The sequence below is a fragment of the Salvelinus sp. IW2-2015 genome, linkage group LG17 (assembly GCF_002910315.2).
Source record: "Salvelinus sp. IW2-2015 linkage group LG17, ASM291031v2, whole genome shotgun sequence".
NCBI lineage: Eukaryota > Metazoa > Chordata > Actinopteri > Salmoniformes > Salmonidae > Salvelinus > Salvelinus sp. IW2-2015.
In genome coordinates this window covers 18650133-18668070 of record NC_036857.1, presented here as the reverse complement: position 1 = coordinate 18668070, position 17938 = coordinate 18650133, and the positions used below count along the sequence as shown (strand labels likewise).

The 17938-nt window shown below is 42.9% G+C and overlaps 1 protein-coding gene across 1 annotated transcript in view; it reads left to right on the top strand.

Moving 5' to 3' along the window:
* Positions 1 to 17938, top strand: part of LOC139029003 (MICOS complex subunit mic25a-like) — a 52454-nt gene that overhangs the window by 22239 nt on the left and 12277 nt on the right. The window contains exon 3 of the mRNA XM_070447734.1: positions 11074 to 11144. Within this exon, the coding sequence (XP_070303835.1) occupies positions 11074 to 11144 (71 nt within the window). The remainder of the gene's footprint in view (positions 1 to 11073; positions 11145 to 17938) is intronic.

Genomic DNA, 17938 nt, shown 5'->3' with positions numbered 1-17938 from the left:
CCAATTGACTCAAATGATGTCAATTAGCCTATCAGAAGCTTCTAAAGCCATGACATCATTTTCTGGAATTTTCCAAGCTGTTTAAAGGCACAGTCAACTTAGTGTATGTAAACTTCTGACCCACTGGAAATGTGATACAGTGAATTGTAAGTGAAATAATCTGTCTGTAAACAACAAAAAATTACTTGTGTCATGCACAAGTAGATGTCCTAACCGACTTGCCAAAACTATAGTTTTGGGGTCGTTGAAAAACAAGTTTTAATGACTCCAACCTAAGTGTATGTAAACTTCCGACTTCAACATACAGAAATGCATATATACATATCATATAGAGATTAATAAATACAGAAAAAAATGAACAAAAGAAACAGAAGTCACTTGAACCCAGTCTGGCACAAAGAGAAGATTAATAAGGGAGACAAGCCTATCCACAATCTACATACACACCATTTACCACATAGAAGCAAAACATTTTTTTTTAAATGTTCATTACAGCTTCTGATATGCCACACTTGTCAAATGGATGTATTATTTTTGTGAAGGAGAAACACTCACTAAAAGGGATGTAAACAAGTTTGTGCACAAATTCTGAGAGAAATAAGCTTTTTGTGCAAAATGAACGTTTCTGGATCTATTATTTAAGCTCATGAAACATGAGACCAACACTTTACATGTTCCATTTATATATTTTTTGCAGTATAGAGTGTTCCCCTAACTAACAGAAAACTGGGCACTCAAACATTAGGGGAACATTACAGGTAACATTACAAAAACGTTCTCTCTCCTTAGAATTGTTAGCTGGGCTGACTGTTTTATCTGCTGAGTGTAGGGAAGTTTACTTTTGGTATTGTAAATATTATGAATGGGTGTATGGGTATTTTGGTGGTCTGTATTTCAATGTACAAGCATGTGGAAATGAATTTCCTTCTTGGAGGACAATAACATCTAATCTAACAGTTTGTCTTGTGTGGATTAGCCTACATTTTTATGCACTGCATGGTGGCTTGCAGAAAGACTGGGAAACGCTGACTGCTGTTACTGTGTGGCAGTCTCAAGGAACAAGGACTTATTTCAGAAATGTTTTACACCCTGCAAGATTATTATTGTGAAATGTATTCATAGGCTTTTTGTGTTTGTTCACTTAGGATTCATTTATTTAAACTAGATAGCATGTCCAATCAGACGATGCAAGCTTCATGCATGGCCATGTGAAAACAAAGGGTTTGAGAGAGAAATATTACCAGTAGAACGTCCGTTCATGGTAGCTTTGTTCTATTGCTAATTTACCACACCACTGTCTTCTTTATAAAGATTTAGTTCCATGCCATGTAGTAAACACATTCCCCACTACCCTTTTTTCCCAACCTGGACTCAGGGGTAGACGTGACATAGTTAAAGTAAATCCAAGACACTCCAATTAGTATAATATGTGATGTTTCGTATGGTATGTATTCATTTATGGATGTCCATCATCCATTTCGTATGATATGTTATGAATTGCAATTCGTACAATATGTTACTAACTGCAATTCATACAATATGTAATGAATTAGAAATTCCAATTTGTTGTGGCTATCGTTAGCTAGGTGGTTAACCTCTCTGGGATATGTGGGACGGTAGCGTCCCATCTGGCCAACATCCAGTGAAAATGCAGAGCGCCAAATTCAAATAAATGACTATAAAAATTCACCTTTCATGAAATCACACATTCAATATACCAAATTAAAGCTACACTTGTTGTGAATCCAGCCAACGTGTCAGATTTAAAAAAATGCTTTACGGTGAAAGCAAACAATGCTATTATCTGAGGATAGCAAACAAACACAGACCATCATATTTCAACCATCCCCGCGCGACACAAAACGCAGAAATAAGTTCATGCCTTACCTTTGACGAGCTTCTTCTGTTGGCACTCCAATATGTCCCATAAACATCACAAATGGTCCTTTTGTTCGATTAATTCCGTCGATATATATCCAAAATGTCCATTTGTTTGGCGTGTTTGATCCAGAAAAACACCGGTTCCAACTTGCACAACGTGACTACAAAATATCTCAAAAGTTACCTGTAAGCTTTGTCCAAACATTTCAAACTACTTTGTAATACAACTTTAGGTATTTTTTAACGTAAATAATCGATAAAATTGAAGACGGGATGATCTGTGTTCAATACCGGAGGAAAAGAATGTGTAGCATGCTTTCTGGTCATGCGCCTCTAACAAACAGTACAATTTCTAAAGACTGTTGACATCCAGTGGAAGCGATAGGAACTGCAGGAAGGTCCCTTAGAAATCTGGATTCCCAATGAAAACCCATTGAAAAGAGAGTGACCTCAAACAAAAACATCTGAATGGTTTGTCCTCGGGGTTTTGCCTGCCAAATAGTCTTATAGTCACAGACATGATTCAAACAGTTTTAGAAACGTCAGAGTGTTTTCTATCCAATACTAATAATAATATGCATATATTAGCATCTGGGGCTGAGTAGGAGGCAGTTTACTCTGGGCACGCTTTTCATCCAAATGTGAAAATGCTGCCCCCTATCCTAGAGAAGTTAACGCTAACGTTAACTAAGTGSCTAACATTAGCTAGGCAAGGGGTTAGGATTATGGGAAATGTTAGCTAACATGCTAAGTAGTTGCAAAGAAGATGATTATCTCAAATGCTAATGTTGTCCATGATGAGATTCGAACGCGCAATCTTTGGGTTGCTAGATGTTTGAGTTATTTCTCCTACCCATTCACCCTGACAAACCACTCCAGGCCCTGTGTCAAATCAAATCAAATCTAATTGTATTGGTTACATACACATATTTAGCAGATTATTGCGGGTGTAGCAAAATGCAGTGCAGTAGTATCTAAAAACAATTCACAACAATACACACAAATCTAAAAGTAAAAGAATGGATTTAAGAAATATATAAATATTAGATTGAGCAATGTCTGACTGGCATTGACAAAAAATACAGTAGAATAGAATACAGTATATACACATGAGATGAGTAAAGCAGTTTGTAAACATTATTAAAGTGACTGGTGTTCCATTATTATAGTGGCCAGTGATTCCAAGTCTATGTATATAGGGCAGCAGCCTCTAAGATGCAGGGTTGCGTAACCGGGTGGAAGCCGGCTAATGATGGCCAGTTAACAGTCTGATGTCCTTAAGATAGTAGCTGTTTTTCAGTCTCTCGGTCCCAGCTTTGATGCACCTGTACTGACCTCGCCTTCTGGATGATACAGGCCGTGGCTTGGGTGGTTGATATCCTAGATTATCTTTTTGGCCTTCCTGTGACATCGGGTGCTGTAGGTGTCCTGAAGGGCAAGTAGTTGGCCCCCGGTGATGCGTTGGGCAGACCGCACCACCCTCTGGAGAGCCCTGCGGTTGCAGGCAGTGCAGTTGCCGTATCAGGCAATGATACAGGCTGTGCATCTGTAAAGATTTGTGAGGGTTTTAGGGGCCAAGCCAAATTTCTTCAGCTTCCTGAGGTTGAAGAGGCGTTGTTGCGCCTTCTTCACCACACTGTCTGTGTGAGTGGACCATTTCAGGTCGTCAGTGATGTGTAGGCCGAGGAACTTAAAAACTTTACACCTTCTCCAGTGCGGTCCCGTTGATGTGGATAGGGGCGTGCTCCCTCTGCTGTTTCCTGAAGTCCATGATCATCTCCTTAGTTTTGTTGACGTTGGGTGAGAGGTTATTTTCCTGGCACCACTCTCCCAGGGCCCTCACCTCCTCCCTGTAGGCCATCTAGTCAATGTTGTGTCGTTTGCAAACTTGATGATTGAGTCGGAGGTGTGTGTGGCCACGCAGTCATGGGTGAACAGGGCGTACAGGAGGGGGCTGAGCATGCACCCTTGTGCGGCCCCTGTGTTGAGGATCAGCAGAGTGGAGATGTTGTTACCTACCTTCACCACCTGGGGAGGCCCGTCAGGAAGTCCAGGACCCAGATGCACAGGGCGGGGTTCAGACCCAGGGCCCCGAGCTTAATGATGAGCTTGGAGGGTASTATGGTGTTGAATGCTGAGCTYTAGTCAATGAACAGCATTCTTACATAGGTATTCCTCTTGTCCAGATGGGATAGGGCAGTGTGCAATGCGATGGCGATTGCATCGTCTGTGGATCTATTGGGGCGGTAAGCAAATTGAAGTGGGTCTAGGGTGACAGGTAAGGTGGAGGTGATATGATCCTTAACTAACCTCTCAAAGCACATCATGATGACAGAAGTGAGTGCTACGGGGCAAATAGTCATTTAGTTCAGTTTCCTTTGCTTTCTTGGGTACAGGAACAATGGTGGACTTCTTGAAGCAAGTGGGGACAGCAAACTGGAGTGTTTTATGTTAATATTTACCTCATTATAAGAATGTGGCGTTTACCAAAGGGATCAGAGACTGGCAATGAAATGGTGTGTGCACTATTTGCTGCTGGGTTTGGGTTGTGTTATGAGCCGGACCAGGGAGGCAGATAATACTGTGGAGTCGGTGTGTCTGTTCAAACTGCTGTCACTCTGTTTGGGTTAGGTTGGTGGGCCCTGCCCAACAGACTGGATCAGAGAAGAAGAGGGATTCTGGACTTTATACCCTGAGTTCCCTTTACAGCTAATGGAAGCCATTAATTAGAGCTGTCTATAACATGTAGGTAGGCTGCAACCAATGACTGTACATATGAATGGAGAAAGCCATCGATCACATGACACCCTATGTAAAGACTCAATAGAGCCAAATGTAAAGACTCATTGAAGCCAAATMAAGTCGGTTAAGATGGCGTCTCATTAGATCATTTAATCTGGCATTGTCCCCATGTAGCTTGTTTCTGGTCACAGGTGTTTAGCAGTGTTTTGGTTATTTGGAAAGCCAAATCAATCAACAATATAATAATACTCCTAGGAAAAATATAAATATTTAACTTACAATCAATGTGATTAGAAAGGTTCAAAATGAATGTAAGACGTCACAGTTGAAAAATATATGGCACGTGGAAATCAAGAGAGGATGGTGTACAGAGATAGGTGGGATGGGCTGAGGCTCATGATCAGTAATAGTTATTACTGAAAACCCTATACATTCTGGATACTATCTATCCAAAATGTAATGTTTACAATCAAAAAAACGTTACCTTTATGTAACTACTGTGTATGAAAGTGCCATGTATGCAACATTTGTGTAAAATGTATATGTAAAAGTTAAAAAATATAAAATGATGGTGTCTCATGGAGACAACATGCGCAGTTTGAGCTACTCCAGGAAGTGACATTGCAGGCTAGCTCAGTGCGGCCCTCTCTCACTGAATATCTCAAGGATACTGCATGCTGCCATTAGCATTGATTGTCTTCAATTTTCTTGGTTCATTTACACAAAGATTGCCATTTTTCCCATTGACTATAATGGGGATCCTGTTTTCTGCTAACAATGCCTGCTGTACTGCGGTTGGCCTTGAAATGTTGTGGCTTCAATGAGAGGGGGCAGTCGTTCTCCCCTGGCTGCAACTCTGAAGGTTTGAAATTGGGAGAGAGGCTTTCGGTGAGTGCGAGACTGTTTGTGAAGACGCCACACATAATCGTCTCGTGTCTGTGAATTCTCCCGAATGCTGGAAGTCGGAGAGCTGTGAAAACTACTGGTTGTAAACAGCAATGTCCCGCTGCTGTTTGAATTAGCACAGGCTCTCTCTAATCCAGCTAAAGCCTTCTGCTGGCTCCCCTGCTTTTGTCTCCATCCCTCTCCTATCCTGAACCGCTCCTTGCTTCACTCTTCTGCTTGTCAAGGCTTCCCCCCTACAGCTACTGTCCTCCCCCCCCCAGCCCTCCACCCAGTACCCTCTCTCTCTCTCTCTCCTCCTTGTCACTAGTTGCAAAGCACTTTGAAGCACTTGAGCGTGGGTACGAGATAATAATCCTCCTGAAATCCTGACAGCCGCGTTGACACGCTGTCGGCAGGGGCCTTGTTCTGGAAATATCTGCATGACTCCCCCATCCAACCAGCTGAAGCTGCTTTTACCTGGATGGACAGAGTGTGGAGCAGCCGGCCGCCACACAGCCAGCCCCCTTTAGCCTCAAGGCCTGCAGAGGCTAACCAATCACAAATTAATTTACTTCAAAGGGGGAGACGAATGCATTTTAATTTTATTTTTTGGAGCAAGGATGATTAATTTCTCAGCATGCCAGACGGATGTAGGCACATATCAGGGGCTCCAGGGGGTGTAATACCTCTTCGCCTCCTAAACCGCAGGGCCAGCGGTTAGAACAGAGAGGACAGGAGAAGCATTCTAATCAGAATGATGTACAGGGTGCTTTTTTTCTCCGCAATAAAAGCACATTTTGCTGTGTTGCTGGTTTCTAATGGAAATGTAAGAAGTAAACTTCAAGTAAGGATGGGGCATTTCATTTTCCCTTTTTTTGTACCTTTTAGCCTTGTAATGTTGGGGACAGAACGTAAAGCTCATCTTCCGATACAAAATATCAGTTTGCTCAGACAGTAGTGTCGTAACGTTGTATTGATTAATGTGACGACTGCTGCTCATCGAATGATTAACTGTTTATAATTACGTGATTAAACAAATCAGGTAATTAATAACTCAGTAACCTGGGGCACCATGGGAAAGTTTGGTTTTTTATTGAGTTTCTATTTCCCAAATTAACTCAAAGAATATCAGAATATCGATTTTACAACAGTCGCTAATTAATTAATTTCCTCTACAGTCTCCTTCTGAACGTTGCATAATTCGTGAATCTGCACAAACCCGAGTCTCAGTAAAGTCCGTACCACACCAATTGACTTGATTATTTATTTACTAACAAGCTAAACTGAATATATAAGATACACAAACACACAGTCTAGGCTATTGATTAGAACTTAGTACAATGAAACAGGTTCCTAGCAGGCCAACACAATATGAAACGTGTTAAACAAAATGGGGATTTCAAAAGAGGGAGAAAGAGAGAGAGAGCACGAGAGAAAAGCACACTTGGGTACATTTGTCAACTATGCTTATTTTAACCCTAACGTTGCCCCGAACTGCCGCTCTTATGGGTCAGAATATAATGATGTAATTACGTCTTGAAGGTCTCCGATGGGGTGTCTCTTCGTGGCCCGGGTTCCGACTTCTCTGATGACGGTACGTCTTCAGTTACCGGGTGTAACTCTCTGTTTGTCCTCACGATGTCAGTGTCCTTTCTCCTAGTGGTCTGTTTCCTCACCCTGGCCCTGAAAAGGGGTCTTCGGAGGACGGCTAATCAGCCGTGTGGATGGTTCCAGCGTGGGAAGGAAAGCAGTGTAGACACACAATTCCTTGGAGAGAGGTAACTGGGTGGTCCTGCTTGAATTCACCCTCTTAGACACAGCTACTCATCCATAGCATAGATTGTAAAAAGGTTCCTTTGTCTTCTTCAACCTCGTGTTGACTTTTGGGTTTACAACTAATTCGGACCTTGGCTGAAGCTCATGGTCACTTAGTCTGATATGTTAATTCTTAACTCACATGTTTTATACCCTCGGGTCAGAAATGGGCGTTTCCGCCTTTAGGGCAAGTTCTCTGGGCGTAACTAGTTACGAGGCAAGGTCTGGATTTTATTCAGATCCAATTTAGACAACTAACTTCACATTTCATCTTTACAAAAACATTCTCTTTGATCTGGACATTTTCCACACAACGTACAGTATGCAAACCTCAAGTACATAGTGTGAAAACTCTTCAAGATATGTTTTCTTTATAACGTTGTCATTTAACTTTTAATAACATAACAAAAACAACATTCATTTTCATTTTCCATCTATCGTCACAACTATCATTTTGGCTGACGAAACATATTGTACCAAAGTCCATTTATTGCATGTTACTGTTCAGAGGTAGATTCTCCATAGGCCCATCATACATTCCATCCCTCCATACTGAGAGGACAAAGGGGATTTTGTCTGCTGCCTTAAGAGTTACAATGGACGGGAGGTGTCATAAAAAAAACACCTCCATACCTCTCAATCTCTCCCCTCTGTTGGGTGTGAGAGATATCTCTGTAGGATTATGGTCCACGGTAGCCTGACCCGAACAGGCCTGTCATGACAGTAGCTATGTTGGAGAAGCAACATGTCATACAGAGAGAGCAAGCGAGAGAGACATGTTGTTAGTTCATTGTGCTGTCACTCAGCAACACCATAATGGGAAGCCGCCTCACATGGATCTACTAGCAGTTAAATGGAAGGTGTTCTCTGAACCAGAGGCCCTGGAGGAGTAATACGTCCTCCAGATACCTCCTGATATTTATAGAAGAAGAGACAGGACACTGAGAGACTGGAACATCCATTAGCGATCTCCTAGACTCATTATTGCCTGCAGGAGAGGATCCATCTCAAAGACAGATATTGGCTGAGGTTAATACATCTCTTGTCTAAATATCTCACTGCAGAATTCACTTCACCCTTCCTTTTTTTTTTTTTAAATGGCCGCAGCAACAGGAGCATACGTGCGCTGAAAAACTGGTCCTTTTACAGCGCATCAAAGCATGGCTGTTGGTGTCGGCGGTGGGATCGTTTGTGCTGGGCTGATAAGTGCCCCTAGTGTAGGTGTGTGAACAGCACTTAGCCTGCGGCGACACCCAGGCAGAGCCACCCTGCACAGATTAAGATATCCATTGGATTAGCACAGCAGGAAGCGCCACTGGGGGTGGGCAGGGGGAGGGTGGCAGATGAGGGTTGCTGACGGCAGTTGCCAGCCAGGAAGAGGAGTGTGAGACGAGCCAGGTGCCAGCTGTTAGATTAGCACAGGCAAATCTGGTTAATGCAGGTAGCATTGCCACAGCAATACATCACTGCAAATGTATTCAGGAAGGAAGAAGGGGTTCACAGTGATAGTAACGGTGGGTTTAAATGTCACTAGGCCATTCCTTCTTGACCCTACTTTCACTGTGAACCCATACTACCCTTCTGCACATATGATGGAGCTTAGACTTTCTACTGTTTTTAATAACAGACACAATATAGTAATAATCTCGCAACAGGGCTCCCGAACCATCCTACGACATTTAATCAACGTTTTCAATGAATCCAGGTCTTTACATTCACCTTTTTAGATATACCCAGTCAAAGATGGCAGTTTATTTATGTTAAATATTTGGGAAATTCAAAGACGCCTCTAAGCCCCACTGGATATATGGGAAGGAAGCACTCTAGTTTTCAGATATTCTCTCTGCTCCCTGGTGGTATGAACTGGCCTGAATGGAGATCAGTCAGTAACGGCTAAGAAGGAGATCCAATAGCACTGTAGTATCTGGGTCAATGTGTCTGTAATGCCACTTCACCGTCTCACCTTGTCAGCCCTCATTGTAGTGTAGACATGAACAGACACATACACACACTCTCTCATGCACCCACACACAAATGCACAGACACACACGTATTTTCACTCACATAAATGTGTTAATAATTTTTAGGCATGCACAATGTAGCTACAGAACACTGATTCCAGAGAACCACAGTGGGTCACTGCTCTTTGGTAAATCTGCATTTAATTGCAAGCATCACAATCTCCTGGACCGGTGCTCACACAATAACAGTCCCTGCTGTAGTTCCTTGCTTGTTATGAGAACCTCCTCACAGCCTCATAAAATACATTAACATTTAAGAAGCAGCAGCTCTTAATGGAGCCTTCAGAGAGAGTTCAGACAACGGGAGATGAGGCAAAGCAGTGGGCCTGGGCTGACTCAGGCTCCTCCTCCTTTCCTCCTCCCTTCCCATGATTGGAGAAGATGAGAGGATGGGGGTAAAATGGACGATAATTTGTCCTGTGATAGTTATTGAATTGGTGTGAATGCATACGAGCGGGGCTCCTCTGTTTCCACTGTCGGCTCCCTCGCCTTGAGATGACTTGTGTAGGGTTCAGATTGTGTGAAATATGAGAGAGACTGACCCCACTGGCACCTGGTGAATTGATGGGGATTCAGGGTTGGGCTTCAGCGATGCTCCCATCACTCCTGCTCTGCTCACTTAAAATACCCCCGGTTCGCTCTCAGTCGGAAGACGAATATCAGAAATAATTAAGGGAAGCCCGTTTAGCCTGGGCTTATGGATGGCATTCTGAGGCACGGTCATTACCTCATCAAACTGAGGTGCTGCCTGTCAGGAGTAATTAGGGAAATGAGATTCCACCTGGGCTGAGAGAGTGTCTTCTTTTATGGGCAGTAGCCACATCATTGGTTGAGAATCCAACGGTTACCCCCACGATACAGTGGCATGTAGTCTCTCGTGATAGACTATAGCTGGCCAGGGCATGCAAGATTTGGTTCTGGGGAATTGAGGCACTGTGCTATGGGCCAGTGCCTATATGCTTTGGGCCAATGTTGTAGCGACCCCAGAGTCTCCTCAGCAGTAATTAGAACTGTTACTGAGGACTGTGTGGGTGATGATGGTCTCTGTGTCTCTATAGCATAATGAAGAGACCGTGTGTCTGTGACCAGGCTCACTGATCCATCCCCAGTCTGCCTGACTGACTGCCAGCAGAACATCTACGAACTACCCCATGATGGCCAATAAGGATAGGGTTTTAAAACCTATTAAAGTTCCTCTGTACCCTCGAACAAGGCAGTTAACAAGAATTGCATCAGCTAATATGCAGTTGTTAAATGAACTGGCTGTTACCTAAGGCAATGATCTTGGATGGTGGCCAAATAAGGAGGTGATACTGATTATAGTCTTATTTTTATTAGCATCCAAACATTTGAATAATTCATGGATTGTATCATAAAATGTTTTTTTTCTATGCCATCACTTTTAAGGTTTCTCCACATCTGTCCAACTACAGCCAACCTGACCGTCTATGGAGGGTTGTTGAACCAATCGGCGAGGTGTGTAGGCTCAGTTGGTCGCTGTACATACGTAGATGCATTAGAATGTTGGGGAAAAAACGTCCATCTCATTATTGAAAGCTTGTTGGCTGTAGTTGGATACACTCTATGTATTTAGTAAGTGTTGGGGCGTAATAGATGTGCATTTTTTGAGGGATCATGTTATTTTCTTTCATCATGTGAATTGTACAGTAACGTTACCCTTACCTGTTTCATTCAGTATTTTCTCATAATATTTATTTGTATATTTCAGAATTTGGATCGATACAAGAAAACCAGGAAACAGTTCTACGACCAAGCCACAAAATCCGAAGCTCTTGTAAAGTAAGTAGAACCGCTTGTCCACCTGTATAGTTCTGTTTACATCCAGACTCTACAGTAAAACTTGCTACAATGTGCTACCAGTGGAAGTACAGTCCCTCTGTAGCACAACTCAACACCACAGACAAAGTGATTTACAATTGGTTTGCCCTGAAAAAGCTATAACACTTGAATGTGTTCCACAAGATCTATGATGGATCCATGTAGACTGTAGATTGATTTCTCATCTCGGCTTTGCTGTAAATTACACAGTGATTGTATACTAGTTGTTCCCGTTTTGTCTCCCAGTACAAATCACAGTAATTGATGTTGTTGTCAGAATGGTAGAAGAGTTTGTATACAACGAGCCAACTAGTGATGTGCTTTTGGTTTCCATGGAGATTGAAGATGGCGCTGTTGAAGATGGCGCAGGAGAAGATGGCTGCCGTTTCATGGGCTCTTAACCAACCTCGCTATTTCGTTAGTTTGTTCGCATTGTTTGAAACTTATTTTGTACATAATGTTGCTACTACCGTCTCTTATGACCAAAAAGTGCCTCTGGAAATCAGAACAGCGATTCCTCACTTTGAACTGGATGAATAATTTATCTTTAATGAGTCGGACAAGAGGGATTTACTCCAAACACCCGAACAGGCCCTCATCCCGTCATTCGCAGGAGAAAGAGACAGAAAAGATATCGCGGAAAGAGATCGGGGTGCCTTGTGAGGATCCTCTGGCGAGTGGCTAATCTGCCCTTGCCATCCATACTACTGGCCAACGTACAGTCGCTGGAAAATAAATTGTACGAACTAAAAGCATGCATATCCTACCAAAGGGACATTAAAAACAGTAATATCTTATGTTTCACCGAGTTGTGGCTGAACGACAACATGAATAACATACAGCTGAAGGGTTATACGCTGTATCGGCAGGATAGAACAGCAGCCTCTGGTAAGACAAAGGGTGGCGGTCTATGTATACTTGTAAACAACAGCTGGTGCACAATATCTAAGGAGGTCTCAAGGTTTTGCTCGCCTGAGGTAGTCTCATGATAAGCTGTAGACCACACTATCTACATAGAGAGTTTTCATCTGTATTTTTCGTAGCTGTCTCCATACCACAACAGACCGATGCTGGCAATAAGACCGCACTCAATGAGCTGTATACCGCCATAAGCAAACAGGAAAACACTCATCCAGAGGTCTGCGCTCCTAGTGGCTGGGGACTTTAATGTAAGGAAACTTAAATCTGTCAGCATGTTAAATGTGCCACCAGAGGAGAAAAAAACTCTAGACCACCTTTACTCCACACACAGAGACGCATACAAAGCTCTCCCTCGCCCTCCATTTGGCAAATCTGACCATATTTATATCCTCCGGATTCCTGCTTACAAGCAAAAATTAAAGCAGGACGCACCAGTAACTTGGTCAATAAAAAAGTGGTCAGATGAAGCAGACGCTAAGCTAAAGGACTGTTTTGCTAGCACGGACTGGAATATGTTCCGGGATTCTTCTGATGGCATTGAGGAGTACACCACATCAGTCACTGGCTTCATCAATAAGTGCATCGATGACGTCGTCCCCACAGTGACTGTAGGTACATACCCCAACCAGAAGCCATGGATTACAGGCAACAGCTGCACTGAGCTAAAGGGTAGAGCTGCCGCTTTCAAGGAGCGGCACTCTAACCCGGAAGCTTATAAGAAATCCCGCTATGCCCTCCGACAAACCATCAAACAGTTAAAGCATCAATAAAGGACTAAGATCGAATCGTACTACACCGGCTCCGACGCGCGTCGGATGTGGCAGGGCTTGCAAACTACAGACTACAAAGGGAAGCACAGCCGGGAGCTGCCTAGTGACATGAACCTACCAGATGAGCTAAATTACTTCTATGCTCGCTTTGAGGCAAGTAACACTGAAACATGCATGAGAGCACCAGCTGTTCCCGATGACTGTGTGATCACGCTCTCCGCAGCCAATGTGAGTAAGAACTTTACACAGGTCAACATTCACAAGGCCGCAGGCCAGACGAATTACCAGGACGTGTACTCTGAGAATGCACTGACCAACTGGCAAGTGTCTTCATTTTCAACCTCTCCCTGTCTGAGTCGGTTATACCAACATGTTTCAAGCAGACAATCATAGTCCCTGTGCCCAAGAACACTAATGCAACCTGCCTAAATGACTACCGACCCGTAGCACTCACGTCTGTAGCCATTAAGTGCTTTGAAAGGCTGGTCATGGCTCACATCAACACCATTATCCCAGAAACCCTAGACCCACTTCAATTTGCATACCGCCCCAACAGATCCACAGATGATGCAATCTCTATTGCACTCCACACTGCCCTTTCACACCTGGACAAAAGGACCCACCATTTGAGAATGCTATTCATTGACTACAGCTCAGCGTTCAACACCATAGTGCCCTCAAAGCTCATCACTAAGCTAAGGACCCTGGGACTAAACACCTCCCTCTGCAGCTGGATGCTGGACTTGTTGACAGGTTGCCCCCAGGTGGTGAGGGTAGGTAACAACACATCCGCCATGCTTATCCTCAACACTGGGGCCCGTCAGGGGTGCATGCTCAGTCCCCTCCTCTACTCCCTGTTCACTCGTGACTGCACGGCCAGGCACGACTCCAGCACCATCATTAAGTTTGCCGATGACACAACAGTGGTAGGCCTGATCACCGACAACGACGAGACAGCCTATAAGGAGGAGGTCAGAGACCTGGCCGTGTGGTGCCAGGATAACAACCTCTCCCTCAAAGTGATCAAGACTAAGGAGATGATTGTAGTGTTTTGTTGTTAGAAGCTCTCAAACAATAGCATGGCATTTTTCGCAGTAATATCTACTGTAAATTGGACAGTGCAGTTATATTAACAAGAATTTAAGCTTTCAGCCAATATAAGACACTTATATGTACAAACATTTGTTGTTTCTCTAAAATCCGCGATGGTGACAAAAGGCGCTGCATGATTTACAACTGTCCCGCTGACGGGGCGCCGATCCCTAAGAAGTTTTTTAACCTAACTGGGAAACATCTGTAGGTGTGTTGGGCATCATAAGCTTCACCTTTGGTAGACTGGAGAATGACATATGTATGACAGGATCTATTCACCTGTGCCTGGGCTGGAGACTCAGACTAACGTTCCCCCTGAGCAAGTGGATATCTGAGACACATGGAATTAATGCAGATTAATAAAAACGTACACACTACACTCATTATGCCCATAGTGAATGTCAGTGTAAATTCAATTCACCTCAACCTTACTTTTACGCATGAGGAAATAACCTGCCCAGATAGCAATCTTTTCTTCGCCATTCATTTTATCTTACCAGTTAAATGCAAACACTCCCCTGTGCAAAGTGCTGTAAACCTAATAGCTTTTAATTGTCAACTGTTTTATTAATCAACATTAAATAATGTCCTTTTCACCTGAAGAATTATGAGAGGCATGGAAATTGCAGTTGTTGATTTATTTCAGAATAAGGAATCCTACAAATATCTGTCAAAATAATGGAAACACTTGAGTAAATGAGGAACACAAAGTATATTGAAAGCAGGTGCTTCCACACAGGTGTGGTTCCTGAGTTAATTAAGCAATTAACATCCCACCATGTCTTTATAAGTACCACAGGAGAACCAAGAAATGAAGAGCGACACCACGGCTGTCTTTCTGGCTTTTATGTCGATCTGCAATAGTATTGTGAAAAGACAGGACAGGAAGACATCAGTCTCCAGCGCATCATCTGACAAGTTGTTCTTTCTCAGTGTTTTCTCGGACTCACACAATCACATTCATACATAAAGCCATAATGTATAGTATAAAATAATAACCAATCCTTAATACAAAGAATGTATAATCTTAATTCTTAGACAATAGAACCATACCTGCAATAGTATTATGAAAAGACAGGACAGGAACACAGTCTCCAATGCACCATCTGACAAGTTGTTCTATACAGGAGCATGAAGGTAAAACACATATCCTGCCTCACATCCCCAATACATTGCTAGGTGCTTTCAGTGTTGACAGTATTAAAATACAACAACGCATGTACAAAAACACTGTAATACACATAAGCTACAACGTGAAATCGCCTTTATCCCATTCAGACCTTAGAGGGTGAAAACGACATTTCCCATAATGCAACGCTAGCATCAGTCAGCAGCACAGCTAACCGCTTGCATCACAGAAAGGCATGCTAGCTAGCAACAGCAATAATTTTTTGCACTGTAAACTATATCAATAACAACAATAAAACTCGGAAAGTTACATGTTTCAATAGTCTCACACTCCCTTATAACAATATCTACAGCATTAACCTTGGGATGTTTTATTTATTTCACGTTATGGACTTCTACAAAGGAGTAATTTGCAACACATACCTTTCTCTCAGTGTTTTTCTCGGACTGAGGAGAACGGGAGCTACGGGTATACCAGGGTGTTAGTAGGTGACGTAAGCACCTAGATTAAATAAAATACATTTAATGAAATACAACCAGAAGATGTTAATATCATTCAGCTACTGTAGCTGCCTACTTAACATCAACAGGCAGCACTAGTAGCACAACAATTAAAAATWGACACCAAAAGTAAAGTTCCTGGCGATCATAGCGATCTGACTCCCCCCTTCTGTCTGAACCTGGTTGTTCTGTTCTGCGTTGTGTACTATTCTAATAATTTGAAGTTTGATGGAATAACCATTTTAACTCTCCTACACATGCTTAGGGTCCTGTATACAAATGCTGGGCAGGCCATTATTTTTCCATTATTTTGGCTATCATGACTATACCCCCATAGGATGACAATGCCCCAGCCACAGGGCACAAGTGGTCACTGAATGGTTTGATGAGCATGAAAACGATGTTAACCATATGCTATGGCCGTCTCAGTCACCAGATCTCAACCCAATTGAATACTTATGTCATACTCTGGAGCGAAACCTGAGACGGCGTTTCCCACCACCATCAACAGAACACCAACATTTCTTGCGGAAGAATGGTGTGGCATCCCTCCAATAGAGTTCCAGACACTTGTAGAATCTATGCCAAGGGATATTGAGGCTGTTCTCACTCGTGGTGCCCAACGCCCTATTAAGACACCATGTTGGTGTTTCCTTTATTTAGGCAGTTACCTGTATATTTAAATGTTGTGTCCAAACGAGACCTTTCCTGATTAGCCTTATCACATATCCTACCAGTTTACTTGCCTTCCTTCTTATTTCTAATGCATTTAGCATGGCATGTTTTTCAAAGACTGATCTCAATTCTGCACACTGTGCACATTACAGCGTTTACATGGTTATGATGAGTATATAATATCTGGTCTTTCAATCCCATTGTAATGAGCTTAATTCTCTTTTTTTTAAACACTCCATTTATATGATCCATCTTTCCAGACGTTTTACTGTACAACTTATAGAATTCCCCAGTAGAATAAAGCAATACCATAATGCTGTGTGCTATTTTGCCGGGGAGACCCTCGATTGTAGATATAGGAACACAAGAGTAATCATCACAAGTGATTTTTTTATTCATAACTAACTGCAGTGGGGGACAAAAGGCCTATACCAGTATCACATCAGTAAATGAATGACCATTCAAAAGGCCTATACCAGTATCACATCAGTAAATGAATGACCATTCAAAAGGCCTATACCAGTATCACATCAGTAAATGAATGACCATTCAAAAGGCCTATACCAGGTCTCTTATACACATCTAGATGTGTATAAGAGACAGGTCAAAAGGCCTATACCAGTATCACATCAGTAAATGAATGACCATTCAAAAGTCAAAAAGTAGAGAGGAGTAGCAGTACAATCTGAGATAAACATTTTCAAATGCACTATAGTCTTAGGGAAAGGCAACTCTTCTCTCTTCTGCATGTGTAAATTAAGCAGTGTGTGTAAGCATGGTGGCAGCTGGTTAGGGACTGCTGTTCTCCCTGCATACTCTGTGCTAACCTTGCTCCTCGCTGCTAACTACTGAAGGCCTCTAATCAGGGATTTGAGCTTCTAAGCTCATGTGAGCGTGTTGCCGTCTGAAACCGCGTCAGCCAGGAAGAGACTCCCTCCCAAGCAGGAGACATGGCAACGCACGCTCCCATCAGATGGCAATATGATCATAGCGAGATCTCTCTTCCGTAAGTGTTTGTCCCCTGTCTCAAGTACAGTGATGGTCTCAGACAGTGTATTATCGGTGCTATGGTTTTGTAGAACCTTCCAGTGTCTCCTATTCCAGTTTTGGACAACCTGGTGAAGGTTAGATTGAGTGAAGACTCTGAGGTAAGGAGATCAAAAGAAGACGAGTTGCAGTTGGGCTGGGGAAGGGTTAGGGTGGAATGGAGGCCAGGATGTGGTCAAGGGTTATGCAGCAAGACTGGGTCTAAGGTTACACTCTCAGAAAAAAGGGTTCCAAAAGGATTCTCCGGCTCTCCCTATGGGAAAAACCTTTGAGGAACCCTGTTGGGTTCGAGATAGAACCTGTTGGTTTCCATGTAGAACTATTTTGGGTTCCATGTAGAAACCTCTGTGAAAAGGGTTCTAAATGGAACCAAAAAAGGTTCTACCTGGAACCAAAAGGGTTGCTCAAAGGGTTCTCCCACAGGGACAGTCTAGGTTCTAGATAGCATCTTTTTCTCTGAGAGTGTAGAGTATTGAATTGGGCTACAAGGCTTGGGCTGTGTTTGCATACTGTAAATTGTAATTTTCCTGAGCTGTACTACCAGAGCTTAAGCAGACAGTGGCAGTTTGCCGGGCTCCTACCTGCCAGCCTCCTCCACGGCATACCACTGTGTGATGTTTT